The 16,176-nt window shown below is 42.3% G+C and overlaps 1 protein-coding gene across 1 annotated transcript in view; it reads right to left on the minus strand.

Annotated features, from left to right (window-relative positions):
* Nucleotides 1–16,176, minus strand: part of LOC106563163 (transmembrane protein 132C) — a 188,877-nt gene that overhangs the window by 104,059 nt on the left and 68,642 nt on the right. Inside the window, exon 3 of the mRNA XM_082958147.1 lies at nucleotides 14,988–15,131. Within this exon, the coding sequence (XP_082814273.1) occupies nucleotides 14,988–15,131 (144 nt within the window). The remainder of the gene's footprint in view (nucleotides 1–14,987; nucleotides 15,132–16,176) is intronic.

Raw genomic sequence — 16,176 nt, forward strand, 5'->3', positions numbered from 1 at the left:
CCCACTGACACAACTCACATATTCAATTCTATTATCAGAGGTATCATACTCTGGAATTCTTATCTTCACATTGCCAAAACCTCATCATCCCTCAATAACTTCAAGCGAAGACTAGAGTGATGAACCAAACTACCCAATAATCCCCTCCATGAAGCCTAACTCTCACACTCACACACACATAATCAAACATGTTTTTTCCTGTATACTGAGCATATCATGTACAATTATAATGAATATGCTTTGTTTAACTGATTGAACAAAGTTTTTTATTTTTTGACTTTTCATTTCTCAGAACAAGAATAGACTGACGAGTTTCAGAAGAAAGGTCTTTGTTTCTGGCCATTTTGAGCCTGTAATCGAACCCACAAATGCTGATGCTCCAGATCCTCAACTAGTCTAAAGAAGGTCAGTTTTATTGCTTCTTTAATCAGAAGCAACAGTTTTCAGCTGTGCTAACATAATTGTAAAAGGGTTTTCTAATGATCAATTAGCCTTTTAAAATGATAAACTTGGATTAGCTAACACAATGTACCATTGGAACACAGGAGTGATGGTTGCTGATAATGGGCCTCTGTACGCCTATGTAGATATTCCATTAAAAATCAGTCGTTTACAGCTACAATAGTCATTTACAACATTAACAATGTCTACACTGTATTTAAAATCAATTTGTTATTTTGTTTTTTCTTTCAAAAATAAGGACATTTATAAGTAACCCCAAACTTTTGAACGGTAGTGCATGTGACTCATTTCAGGAAACTGGGCGTATGTTACACGTCACTACTTCACATGAGTGGCATTTGAACATAATTTTTTTAGGCATAAATGCCATCTGGAACATGTGAACTTTCATGTGCCTTAATAACAAATTTGTATGCCATCTCTAAATCTCTAACAATAAAATTGTTAAAATACGAGCCTAGTTGGTTTAGCTCCGGAAAAAGTCAGGAACCTTCACGCTAGCCATGATTGGCTGAGATAATGGATGGGCTGGACATGTCGAGAGATGAGTTCGGATTGGTCTGCCATGTAGTACGCTTCTGTCTATAATAAATGGCTGCACAGTATGTGTAGGTAATCCTTCCTAACACGTTTCTTTTTTAAGATATCACTAAATAACTGCAAAAGTGGACCGAGTTTTGAAATCAGTGGAATACCCAGTGGAAGCAGAGTATGATAGCTAACAAGATGGAGAAAATATGCAGAGGGAGTCGAAAAGAGAACACACAGAAGGTTGTTGTATAAAACACCTGTCTCCAGATTACATCTTCAAACTAAGGGCAACGATGGCATCCATGAAAGACAGGGAGAAGTGTTCATCCATGTATACAGGTAAGAGAGTCTAGCTAGCTATATTTTCAGATATTACACGTTTCTAATTTTGTCAGAAAGTTGTTTTCATCAAGTTAAAGTGTACTGTTAGCTAGCTAACATTAGCTGGCTGGCTCGCTAGTTAACGTTACGTGTATGATCTGTGTCGTAATATTATTTGTATCTCAGAGCCATTTGCATTGCTAGTTATAGCCTAATGTTAGCTAGCTAGCTAATATTGAATCTAGTTGGTTAGCTACCTGCAGATTCATGCAGGGTAGTAATGTTATGAGTTGGGATTATGGTTCATTGTTTAGCTAGCTAGCATGTCCAGACAAAAGACTCCACTATGCAAGGTACCATTTTACTGTACAGTTTTATACCTTCTGTATCCTGTGCATGTGACAAATAAACTTTGATTTTATTTGATATATTGTGTGTTTACCAGAGATGGCAATGTGGAGAACAACATGACCTGCACAGAAGTCAAATTAGGATATAACGTTAGGCCAATGAGACAGTGTCCAAGTAAAACAATTATCTGGTAGAATGCTCTGCTTTAATTTCATCACACTCACAACTGTAAGCTATTTTCTGTAATTATCTTGCCATGAACTTGTAAATAATGATCATGTTGTGAGTTTATTTTCCTGTAATAATGAATAAAAATGTCCAAAAGTGAAGACGTTGTCCGCTATATGATGTGGTTACAGTATTATTTGACCTGGCTAGCCAGCTAACTTAATGTAAGCTAGCTAGCTAGCAAGCTTGAAACAAACACAAACATTGTTTAGAAAGTTGCTTTTACTCGCCTGGTTTGCTAGATTGACATATAGCTACTACATTAATTTTCTAACAGATGTGTTTATTGGTGTTAAAATACACCAGTTATGCTATTTTTCACCACCAGGCTGCTGATGTCATGCATTTGAATCCATGAAGAGATGGGTGGGGCTAAGGCTTAAGAGCTATTGCATGATCCTGAATGGTTGTAGACAAAGAGCTCTCCAGTACCTGTACCAAAACATTCAAGGGACATTTTCTCTAAAGTGGGGTTACAAGTTTATCAACTTTCAAAGCATAATTACTTTCCCATTGTTCCCCAACTGTTGTTTATGATATAGCATTTTCTAACTCTGAGTCTCTACTTTTATCTTATGTAAAAAAAACACAATTTAAAATGTTGCTACATAAGACCGAATCGAGCCGGTCGGTCACATATGAGGACGCAAAAACGCTAATTGCAGTCCACCAACACGTTCCCTCTCCCTCGCTCCGACAGAGCCGAGGATAAGAGACAGCGGTGGCCTCTCCCGACACTCTTGTTGATGTTTTCTGTGCTGTGAGCGGCATGAGGTCCAATCACCATCAGTTGCTCCAAGTAATTGATCAGGGAAATAGTGGATCACAATAGTGGATCATCTACCATTCATGTCAGGTACTCAGATGCTGCTGCCTGCTTTATTTATTTTTAATGGAACCTAATACAATTTGGAGTTCTCTTTGATTGAGTGGAGGAATTGATAAAAAGGGAAGCGTGAGATGGAAGTTTGATCGGTAATTGTAGGAGTCGAATGTGACATCGGAGGACTAATTAAAGGAACTGAATCTAATGGCCAACACACATGGTGTTACACACAGCTCTCTCCCCTGGCCAACACACATGGTTTCACACACAGCACACTCCCCCAGCAAACACACATCGAGTTACTCACAACTCTGTCCCCCAGACAACGCACATTGTGTTACACACAACTCTGTCCCCCAGACAACACATATCCTGTTACACACAACTCTTTCCCCCAGACAACACACATCGTGTTACACACAACTCTGTCCCCCAGACAATGCACATGGTGTAACACACAACTCCTTCCCCCAGCCAAAACACATGACAGAGTGTTAAACACAATTTACCTCTCTCCCCCGACCAACATAGGCACAGGGAGGTACTGGGATTTCACATTACTATATCCCTAATCTCGTCTCTCTCTTGCTCTCTCTCTCTGTAGCAAATCAGCCTAAGGATAAGGTTACTATATTCCTATTCACATAATCAAACACATACAGTGCATTCGTAAAGTATTCAGACCTCTTGATTTTGTCCACATTTTGTTACATTACAGAATTATTCCAAAATGGATTAAATCGTTTTTTTCCCATCATTAACCTACACAATACCCCATAATGACAAAGCAAAATACAGGTTTTTAGAAATGTTTTCAAATGTATAAAAAACAACAACTGAAATATCACATTTACATAAGTATTCAAACCCTTTACTCAGTACTTTGTTGAAGTACTTTTGGCAGCGATTACAGCCTTGAGTCTTATTGGGGAGTTTCTCCCATTCTTCTCTGCAGATCCTCTCAAGCTCTGTCAGGTTGGATGGGGAGCGTCGCTGCACAGCTATTTTCAGGTCTCTCCAGATATGTAAGTCTGGGCTCTGGATGGGCCACTCAAAAACATTCTGAGACATGTCCCAAAGCCACTCCTGCATTGTCATGGCTGTGTGCTTAGGGCCGTTGTCCTGTTGGAAGGTAAACCTTCACCCCAGTCTGAGTTCCTGAGCGCTCTGGAGCAGGTTTTGATTAAGAATCTCTCTGTACTTTGCTCCATTCATCTTTCCCTTGATCCTGACTAGTCTCCCAGTCGCTGCCGATGAAAAACATCCCTATAGCATGATGCTGCCACAACCATGCTTCACCGTAGGGATGGTGCCAGGTTTCCTCCAGACGTGAAGCTTGGCATTCAGGCTAAAGTGTTCAATCTTGGATTCATCAGACCAGAGAAGCTTGTTTCTCATGGTCTGAGAGTCTTTAGGTGCATTTTGGCAAACTCCAAGTTGGCTGTTGTGCCTTTTAGTGAGGAGTGGTTTCTGTCTGGCCACTCTACCATAAAGGCCTGATTGGTGGACTGATGCAGAGATGGTTGTCCTTCTGGAAGGTTCTCCCATCTCCACAGAGGAACTCTGGAGCTCTGTCAGAGTGACCATCGGATTCTTGGTCACCTCCCTGACCAAGGCTCTTCTCCCCCGATTGCTCAGGTTGGCCGGCCAGCTCCAGGAAGAGTCTTGGTGGTTCCAAACTTCTTCCGTTTAAGAAGGATGGCGGCCACTGTGTTCTTGGGGTACTTCAATGCTGCAGAAATGTTTTTGGTACCCTTCACCAGATCTGTTCCTCGACACAATCATGTCTCATAGCTCTACAGACAATTCCTTTGACCTCATGGCTTGGTTTCTGCTCTGACATGCACTGTCAACTGTGGGACCTTATATAGACAGGTGTGTGCCTTTCCAAATCATGTCCAATCAATTGAATTTACCACAGGTGGGCTCAAATCATGTTGTAGAAACCTCTCAAGGATGATCAATGGAAGAGGATGCACATGGGCTCAATTTCGAGTCTCATAGCAAAGGGTCTGAATACTTATGTAAATAAGGTATTTCTGTTTCCGCTTTGTCATTATAGGGTATTGTGTGTAGATTGAAAAATATATATATATTCTTTAATCCATTAGAATTAGGCTGTAATTTAACAAAATGAGGAAAAAGTCAAGGGGTCTGAATCTTTTCTGAATGCACTGTACACACAGAAAGAGAGAGTGAGAGAGAAAGATCGAGCGAGAGAGATCGAGACTATGCCAACACACGTCACACACATACATCCAGGGCTGTTTGTCAATCACAGTTTTTTCACCAATTCAGAAACTAAATATAAATAAAACGCTGCAATATAAATAAAAACACTGGAGAATTCATGCAGGGACGTCTAACCGTGACGTTTGTACAGCACTATAACAATTAATTGACAGTAGTACATAGGCTACACAACAATTACAAGCCATCAACAAAACAAGACTCCAGAGAGTGCATGATGTCCCAGACTTCGCCTGAACCTGCATCATGTGGCGCATGACATTACAGCACAATGTGAGTGAATACAGTTCTCTCAAAACCCACAGGTATTGTATTGTTATATAGTGTATGTCATTCTTATACAACATAGCAGCCATCTGTCTCCAGATGTAAGACTGTGAGACTTCTCTCTGTGGGCCTATTGTGGAGCGGTCGGATGAAAGTGCCATGAACACGAGCGTAAGGAAGCCTGAGCTTGTTTTAGACAAGACATTTACATACTCTCTCTTGCTGTACACGTCTAGCGAGAGACAGGGAGAACAGGTGGAAATGCCAGACGAGCGGTCTTTAATGTCAGATATTCTAGCGAGATGCTGTTTCTTCCCACCAGCTAATGGCGGAGCGCATGAAAAAGTGAGCCGGTTAGGTGTACGACAGCGAGCTCTGGACGGATAAATGAACAAGTGGATGAGTATAGGGATGAGTCTGTTCTGCTCTGTGTACCATGCTACCACACAATCAAACCGTAATGCGGGCAAGCGCTGGTGGAGCACGAAGCGTCATCCCTCTCTGCATCGTATCCATGATCTCATTACCGCTGTATACATAGCCCTGAAACGGCATGTACAATTTAACCCAATTTGATGGATAGTTCTCATGATATGGTAATACCGGCCCCAGGCCATGCTATGGAAAGCAATCCTCCTCCTGCGCATTGGGATATCTCCCCTTCGCTTTCTCCTCCTCTCCTCTTTATTCTGTTTTTTTTCTCCATCTCCTCACATGAGCAGCTAGAGTAGTCAGCCAGTGTGGTATTCTTGGTGATGGGAACCCCCCCCCCCCCCCCACCCCCCAGTGCATTAGATTAGAAGAAGCAGAAATTCATCATTCCCAATGTGCCATGAGGAATGGGCACATAATGCTGGAGAGTAGTATGTTCTACATGAGGCCCCATGTGTATTTTTGTATCTGTGCTGTGTCAAATTAGCATGTTGGCATTTATTGAGTTGTGTACTGGAGGTAGCACTGCAGGGTAGTCACTAGCTGGCACAGCCACAAAGTCATCAAATCTGATTTTAAACCTAACCTTAACCTTAACCACACTGCTAACCTTATGCCTAACCCTAACCAAAAATGATATATACCCAATCCCAATAAACATCAACCTGCATCAAATTAGTCACAGCTATAGGCAACAATATACACAGGAAATTTCAATAAAGGATGTTTCCCCCCTTTAATTTCCATTTACTGCATTCACAGCTTATACATTTTTTGGTATTTACATCCATTCTGCAAATTACCCAACAATATCTGGATACAGCAGGGATCGCTGTGTTGGAGAGTCATCCGAGGCAATATTCATTGACAGAAAAATTGGAGAGGTGTTTGATATCCAGCCCTTTCCAGTTTATAAGGAGACAATCAGCCTTATACTGTTGATGCCACTGCACCAAAGCTCAACTCACCCTGCCAAAGAAAACAGCCAATCAATGTTGAGGCGAGCCTTTAACCACAAGGCCATTGGAACCACATTTACTGCTGTGAATTAGAGCTAAATCAAACGTCCCTCAATGCAATCTCATTCCAATGACGACTGGAAGTGACGTGCGTCAACCGGGCGTATGGATGCAGAGATGTTAATGAACGGTAGCCAGTTAATCATAATGGCCCCATAACGCAGATGGCTTAAGCTGATGGGATCAAAACAAAAACCACTGATTTATTTACGGAACCTGTCATCATTGATGGAAATTCTCAAAATGTATTATATCTCCCTCTGTGATACCGCCACGTCCCACTCAGAATATCCCCTGCCTCCTCACCCAACCTGCTCTCAGAGCATTTCGCATTATTCGTATTATATGTTACGAATTTGCAAAACTTATGATACGTTATGAATTCTAGCTAGGTGGCTAAAGTTAGCTTGCTGGCTAACGTTAGCTAGGCTATGGGTAGGGATAGGGGTTAGGGTTAAGGTTAGGGGTAAGTTTAGGAGTTAGGTTAAAGGGTTTAGGGTTAGGGGAAGGGTTAGCTAACATGCTAAGTGGTTGCAAAGTAGCTTAAAAGTTGTAAGTACAACTCTGACACACACACAGCCATGTCACCAGGTTTTTTTTCACAGTTACCAAATCCAGAACAAATTCAAGAAAGCGTAAAGTATTATATAGAGCCATTATTACATGGAACTCCTTTCCTTCACATATTTCTCAAATGAACAGCAGACCTGGTTTAAAAAAAACAGAAAGTAACACCTCACCGCACAATGCCTCTCCCCTATTTGACCTAGATATTTTGTGTTTATGTATTGATACAGTATGTAGGCTATGTGTGCCATTTTTAAATTGACGTAGTTCTGTCCTTGAGCTGTTCTTGTATATTCATGTTCTGTAATATGTCATGTTTCATGTTTTGTGTGGGGACCCCAGGAAGAGTAGCTGCTGCTTTCGCAACAATACCAAAAACTTGAGATGCAGACCGGGTCTTGGCTCAGCTGGCAGTAGGATTGTTGTTTAACTAGTTGGTGACAGCAGAAGCCCAGCGGGTCGCCACTTAAACCCTGGTAGACATTAATTTCTCTTGACTCACTCTGTCAGAGACCCTTGGCCAGTTTCAGTTCAGAAGCTTCACAATCTCTGTTTATCAGAAGGAGCACCACTAGCGCTGCTGGGGAGTTTCGTCCACAGAAATGTTGGAGATGATGGTACAGGGGGCTGGTCCTGTGTGATTAGGGACTCCAGCTGGCCTTGGGAAACTTATACCATCCATACCCTCACCCAGCTCTGGATCTTCAACACTTCATTAAATACAGCAACATGGTGCTGATTAACTCGTGAAGATAGACTCCATACTATCTCAGGGAGATGGTTCCTCCTTGGAGGAAGGCCATGTAATCAGTCATTTAGCTCTTCTCAATGAAGATGACAGCAAGGGAGTCTTCTATCTGCAGAAATCTCAATGACGGATTTCTCTGTTTCTCTATTGCTCATAAATACGCCAGGGGCACTCTAGGAACGTTTGCATATGAAGGTGAGAAGAAGCTGAGAAAGAACCTTCTAAAACCAATGCCCATCCTGTCAAGCAACTCATGCTAAAAAGCAAAAGGAAGAAGAAATGAAAGTATCACCAAGTGAATGTACTTCCTAAAATACTTAATTCACAGCATGCTAGTGATGGTGGCTGTGATGAGCTACACTATATATACGAAGTATGTGGACACCCCTTCAAATGAATGGATTCAGCTATTTCAGCCACACCTGTTGCTGACAGGTGTATAAAATCGAGCACAGAGCCATGCAATCTCCATAGACAAACATTGGCAGTAGAAAGGTCACGTGTGGCTGAGTTGGTAGAGCATGGCACTTGCAATGTCAGGGTTGTGGGTTTGATTCACACAGGGGACCAGCACGAACAAATGTGAAAATGTATGCACTCACTACTGTAAGTCGCTCTGGATAAGACCGTCTGCTAAATGACTAGAATGAATGTAGAATGAATGGCCTTACTGAAGAGCTTTCGATGTGGCACCGTCATGGGATGCCACCTTTCTAACAAATCAGTTAGTCAAATTTGTGCCCTGCTAGAGCTGCCCCGGTCAACTGTAAGTGCAGTTATTGTGAAGTGGAACTGGAAGCAACGTCAGCACAAGAACAGTTTGTCGGGAGCGTTATGAAATGGGTTTCCATGGCCGAGCAGCCGCACACAAGTGTAAAATCACCATGCGCAATACCAAGCATCGGCTGGAGTGGTGTAAGGTTGGCTTTCATGGTTCAGGTTTATTCCAGTGAAGGGAAATCTTAAAGCTACAGCATACAATGACATTCTAGAAGATTCTGTGCTTCCAACTTTGTGGCAACAGTTTGGGGAAGGCCCGTTCCTGTTTCAGAATGACAATTCCCCAGTGCACAAAGCGAGGTCCATACAGAAATGGTTTGTCAAGATCGGTATGGAAGAACTTAACTGGGCTGTACAAAACCCTGACCTCAACCCCATCGAACACCTTTGGGATGAATTGGAATGCTGACTGCGAGCCAGGCCTAATTGCCCAACATCAGTGCCTGACCTCACTAATGCACGTGTGGCTGAATGGAAGCAAGTCCCTGAAGCAATGTTCCAACATCTAGTGAAAAGCCTTTCCAGAAGAGTGGAGGCAGTTATAGCAGCAAAGGGGGACCAACTCCATATTAATGCCCATTATTTTTGGAATGAGATGTTCGCCGAGCAGGTGTCCACATACTTTTGGTTATTCCTTCTCTCTCCTCCTCAACCTTCCCTCCCCACTCTATTCTCTCTCTCTCTCTCTCTCCCTCGATCTCTCTCTCTCCAGCACGGGGATGTGGAGGTGGGTCCTGTGTCCTTGGCAGATTAATGAGGTGGAGAAGCAGAGGTAAGAGTCTAGGTCAGCACGTGGTCACCCAGGGGTCAGCAGCCTCATTAACCCTGTCCAGACAGCCCTGTTTAATGGACTGCACCAACAGGGAGTGGGGGGGGGGGGGGGGGTACTTAAAGTAACCAGGTGGACATATAAGTAATTGGAGTGCTGATGCTGTTTGTGACGGTGCATGTAAAAGCTGTAGTTAATATGAATGCTGAGGCTAGGACTTGACTGAGAATGACAAAGACTGAGAATGCTCTAATTCTCAGTTTCCTATAAACAGTATAGGATTCCCACAGGATGTAAGATGGAAACCTTCCATCTATCAAATAGACTTCTGATGTGTGGGGTTGTGTGTGGGGGACACATTCTTCATTCACTAGGCTACAAACATCCTCAGGTATTCTACAGGTTTGTGTTGTGGTTATACCTGAAAGGGGTCCAGCCAAAAAACAGAGCGATATGATAATACATGCAGACCATGGAAATGTGAGTTTGACACTCAACAGATGTTGCTTTACAAATAGGACTAAAAGACTGCAGTGGTGTGCTCTGTTTCTTTAAGAGAGCATATAGGGAAGTCACCGAAAATATAATAAATGTACACATAGGGATAAAGGATTGATGAGATGTGCTCTGAGAGTATAGGGCCCTATGAGAAATATAATAAATGGGGTAGGCACAGGTGATTACGTGGCAAATTTCTCTGGTCCCACAAGCTAATGAGACATTTAGAGATGGATCGACTTCGGGAGAGAGAGAGACAGAAAGCAGGAAAATGGCAAGGAAAGGAAAAAAGAAGTGAAATAAAAAAAATGTAAATCTAAAAACAGTAGGAGAGGTCAAATCTGTCTTTAGCCAAAACTAAAACAAAGGTGACATCAAAGGTAGTCGTCATGCGAACAGATCAACAACAAATGAAAAGACAGCTCAATCTAATCCCTCTTGCTAATCGTCAATGAGGAGAAGAAAGAGAAAAATAAAGTGAGAGTATCATACATGGTGTTAAAATGAGACTCTGATGGGGCTTTGCGAGTCGTCAGAGCCAGCTGAGAGATTAGGCAGGCCCATTGAGTCCAGGATTAGACACAGGCTACATAGCCCTGTGAGGATCTCACTTCAAGCCCTCTCACAGCATGAAGAATCAATAAAGAGAGAAAGCACTGAATGTATCTAGGCATATAATAGTATATTGACGGTGCTGTTCGACGTAATGCACATCACACTGTTGAATTGAGAGTCTGACTGTGGGGCTGTGTGGGTTATGTGAGTAATATAACAAGAGAAAATAATGTGTTTTATATTAAATAAGGACATCTCTGAAGAAATAATGAATGCACACCACTTAACAAAACACAGATATACTAATCAATTGCACATCGTGGAAAAATCCGTTGGACATTCTTACACTTAAATGTACTTCACTTCTAAGAATCAATTGGTTATAAGGATCAAATCATCTGCAAATTATGTCATTTTAGTAGGAGAAGGGAGCTGTACATCTGTAGGCTTACACACTCTTTAACATTTATATATTCCTGAAATAACTATATTTTCCTTCGACGCTCTTTGTGGTTTGACTGGTTGTGTGATGAGGGTACAGGGTGCAGGGTGGTCTGCAGGCGAAGGCCTGTGATTGGTGGAGGATTGCGTGGAGTATTGTGTGAAGGCACAGCAGCTTCCACATGGAGGAACTGATCCTTTCATTTCACACACCGTTCAAGAGGAATATGAAAAAACACCACAGAGAAGAATGAAATAGAATAGGAGAAAAAGAGAGAAAAATGAGAGAACAAGAGAAGGTGGATGAGAGAGAGACTTAGAGAAAAAAGAAAGAGTGACGCAAGAAAATATAGAAACAAAATGACAGGGGAAAGGAGCGTTTTGGGGGCCACAGAGAGACTGAGCGAAAAACGAAATTTACAGTAGAAAAAGACTGGAATGTTCTGGATCTTTTTCTCCTCTGTGATAGTAAACTAATCTCCGCTGATAGAGACAGAGATGACATTGTGACTTTATAGCTCATGGGGGAAATCTCTACAGCACACGTAAAAGTAGGTGGACACCTGCTCATCAAACATCTCATTCCAATATCATGGGCATTAATATGGAGTTGGTCCGCCCTTTGATGCTATAACAGCCTCCACTCTTCTGGGAAGGCTTTCTACTAGATGTTGGAACATTGCTGCGGGGACTTTCTTCCATTCAGCCACAAGAGCATTAGTGAGGTCAGGCACTGATCATGGGCGATTAGCCCTGGCTCACAATTGGCATTCCAATTCATCCCAAAGGTGTTCGATGGGGTTGAGGTCAGGACTTTGTGCAGACCAGTCAAGATCTTCCAAACCGATCCCGACAAACCATTTCTGTATGGACCTCACTTTGTACACAGGGGCATTGTCATGCTCAAACAGGAGAGGACCTTCCCCAAACTGTTGCCACAAAGTTGGAAGCACAGAACCGTCTAGAATGTCATTGTATGCTGTAGCGTTAAGATTTCTGTTCACTGGAACTAAGGGGCCTAGCCCGAACCATGAAAAACAGTGTGCTGCAATTGAGTACAAAAAATGTTCCACGCTAAGCGCTTCAGGACTCGGCGGTCCCGTTCTGTGAGTTTGTGTGGCCTACAACTTTGCGGCTGAGCAGTTGTTGCCCCTAGAGGTTTCCATTTCACAATAACACCACTTACAATTGACCGGGGCAGCTCTAGCAGGGCAGAAATTTAACAAACTGACTTGTTGGAAAGGTGAGCTCTTTACTGAGCTCTTCAGTAAGGCCATTCTACTGCCAATGTTTGTCTATGGAGATTGCATGGCTGTGTGCTAAATTTTAGACACCTGTCAGCAACAGGTATGGCTGAAATTGCCGAATCCACTAATTTGAAGGGGTATCCACATACGTTTGTATATATAGTGTACATTGGTTGTTCCTCTTTTAATCTGCCTCCTGACATGGTTTCATTTTATGATGTCTTTCATTATCTGTCTGTCATATGTCGATGTTTATCGCTCCATAAACATGTCCATTTATGATAAAGTAGTAAACGTTTGGTACGCTGTCCATGGTCCTGAAAGGTGGATTAGGCCTACTCTTTTTAATTTCTCATTTTCTCTCCTCATTTCCCTTTTTTCTATTTCTGTCCTTTTTCTTTCACACACACACACACACACACACACACACACACACACACACACACACACACACACACACACACACACACACACACACACACACACACACACACACACACACACACACACACACACACACCTCTGTGTATTACACGTTTGGGTGACCAACAATTGATTCCCATTGAAAATCCTATTTTCCCTTGACCCTAACCCTAAGCCTAATCCTAACCTTAACCCCAAACCCCTAAACCTAATTTTAACCCTAAACCTAATCCCTATGCCTAAAATAAAAAAAATCATTTTTAGGACCGGCCAACTGTTCTCACGTGTCCCAATTCTCTTTGGTTAACTTTACTTGTGAGGACTTCTGGTCCTCACAAGTATAGTATAACAAAAACACACACACCGGCACAACTTTACTCCCACTGACCATAGAACCATACTGACTCTAACACCAACCATGGGAGTACGGTAGCAGAGAAATCTGGTCATCTACAGCACAAGTAAGAAAAAGCGGTGATTTCTTAGGGATCTCATTAGCGTCAGCGTGGGAGAAAATACAGAAATTAGACCTGAAATACAGCAACTCGTTAGAGAGACTGTGTCCCCCCTGGGAACCTGCATCACATACAGTACAGTACTTCCTGTTACACAGCGGCTAATTTATAAATCATGGTATTTTAATGATCTCTGCTTTGCCTAGGTAAATCACCTCATTTTAGGGGTACAGGTTACCTGATGAATTCTGGGGCCCTGGCTATACCCTGGCTGTACCAGTTTGAATGTCACCGCTGATGATAGAGGGTTATGGACGAAGAGTGACCTTTCTGTGTCCTCAAGCACTCAAAGAGGAAGGGTCATGTGGATCAGGAACATATATGCTTATAACTAGCTACATTACTGTGTGTGGTTTCAGGCAGGCTGTTATAAACAACAACCTTCTCTTGGAAGAACTATGGAAACCGTAATAGTTATACGAAGTCTAACAGAGATGTGCTTTAGGTCTAAACATTTCCTTACCCATTCGATGCAAGTTAAGAGTAATTTGCAGTGCCCAAACCGAATAACTTATGTCGCTCGACAGGAAATTCAATTTAGAAGCACAGTAAAAACAACAAAATAATATATATCTTCTTTAGACATCTCCCTGCACAATGCGCTTTCAATGAGGAGAGTGAAAAAACTATCTAATAATCTAATTGTATTTGAATATAACTTGTACAGAGGTCCACAGGCAAGGAGCCAAGCTTTGTTGATGTTCATATGTTTCCTCTCCTCGAGCACCAGAAAGCTTTGCTTTGAATTGTACACTCAGAAAAAAAGGTGCTATCTAGAACCGAAAAGGGTTCTTTAGCTGTCCCCATAGGATAACCCTTTGAAGACCCCTTTTTGGTTACAAGTAGAACCCTTTTGGATTGCATGTAGAAACCTCTCCACAGAGGGTTCTACATGGAACCCAAAAGAGTTCTACCTGGAACCAAAAATGTTTCTATCTGGATCCAAAAAGGGTTCTTCTATGGGGACAGCCAAAGAGGCCTTTTGGAACCATTTGTTCTAAGAGTGCAGGGGAGAGGGATGGTAATACGAGACACATAAGTGTGGATGAGGTGTCAGAGAGATGGACATGATGGCCTGTGTGTGGAGTAACAGTTAGAGCATTAGACGTTGGACTGGTGGATTAGAGTTTGGCTCTATTCAGGGTCTTAGAGGTAACACATCCCTGTTCATGGTTTAATTGAGATTAGATCAAATTCCTTTAGAGTGCACCAAGCAGAAACTGCATAACAAATACATCTGATTGGCTAAGATCAACCGTTTCAACCCTCACAGCCTGATTAAAAACAGCCTGTCGTAGTAGTACTCTTTGTTCTACCATCAAACAGACCCGTGCTTCTTCCAGTCCCACACGTTGGGCCCTTGAGTAAGACACTCAAGCTGAGTTGTTTCAGAAAGAGCCCCACTGTATAAATGGAAATTGAGTCCAAAGGGAGCCAAGTGCACTAAAGTTTAGCTCTGAAGTTCAGTGGCTCAGTAGTGAAATTGTTATCATTAATGAGTGGTCCCTTTGGGGGGGAGGGGCTGTGGGGCTGTAACAACAGCATTGTTATTCATGAACATAATTGCTGAGCCTGCTGAGTTAGCAGCATACCAGGACATTTGCTTAGCCCATAAGACATAATTAGGGCCCTGAGTTTTTCCGGACCACATGGTCTGACCAGGAAAAACTCCTGTTCCCACCAACAATCCATGCTATTACAGAATGTCTAATCTCAATTAATAGGTGTTAATCTGACAAGAACCAGGCGCCACTGACCTCTGACCGAAGGTGTTCTCATTGCGGTGACAGTGGAGAGTGACGACCCTGTGCCCCTCGCTCCTCACGTCCTGACTCACCGTCCACAGGACTGGGTTACTGGCCCGCGCCCCCAGGAACGCCACGCCATCCTTCAACTTCACCCTGGAGGAGAGAGAGGTCAGAGGTCAGACAACAGCATTAATAGGCCTGATTACTATGTGTGCATCCTAAATGGCCCTGGTCAAAAGTAGTGCACTATATAGGAAATAGGGTGACATGTCTTTAATGTGATGTCACTGGTCTAGCATCCTTGGCTATGTGTATGTACTGCATTGTACATGGATTGATCCAGGTCCATTCTGATCCAGATACAGATTCCATACCATGGGTGTTGAACAAGAGTTCCCAAAGTCTTACATACAGAAAGAGTTCACAGTTCACCACAGGAGAATTGGCTCTGAATAAAGCCAAGCCTCACAGTCTACTGTTTGCTAGGCTACGAGAAAATGGGATTTGCAGCAAACAAATTTAACACAAACAGATGGCATGTCGGCTGTTTAAAACAATAAAGACGTTGGATGAACTTTGAATGAAATTTCAAGGAACACATTGCGGAACTATAATTAGCAGTTCAAAACAAGCCAGGAACACTACTTAAACCCAATACAACAGGAATTGAATAACCTGTGTCCATGTTGACTTCCAAAGGTAGAAACAGGTGCAGTCTATTATGTAAATTCCTCCACACCTGTGGTTTTAAAGGAGCAATCAGAAGTTGCTACATCAATTTTTGGACTCATAAATGAATAATATATTTTTTTTACCTTTATTTAACTAAGCAAGTCAGTTAAGAACAAATTCTTATTTTCAATGACAGCCTAGGAACAGTGGGTTAACTGCCTTGTTCAGGAGGCAGAACGACAGATTTTTACCTTGTCGGCTCAAGGATTCGATCTTGCAACCTTTCGGTTACTAGTCCAATGCTCTAACCACTAGGCTACCAGCCGCCACATGTACCCATGGATTCTTGAAGAATATAACTCATCCATCAGAACCCAAAATATAACATTGTTTAACTCCAATGTTTGTAAACAAAGTAAATGTAAACAAACATTACATAACCTCAAAACATGGTTAAAATGATCATGTTGATATCATGGACAGTCAGTCTTTGCATCCATAGCTCTGTCTATGAATTTGAGAGTGG

Source organism: Salmo salar, chromosome 11 (assembly GCF_965601325.2).
Source record: "Salmo salar chromosome 11, fSalSal1, whole genome shotgun sequence".
In the NCBI taxonomy this organism is placed as follows: domain Eukaryota; kingdom Metazoa; phylum Chordata; class Actinopteri; order Salmoniformes; family Salmonidae; genus Salmo; species Salmo salar.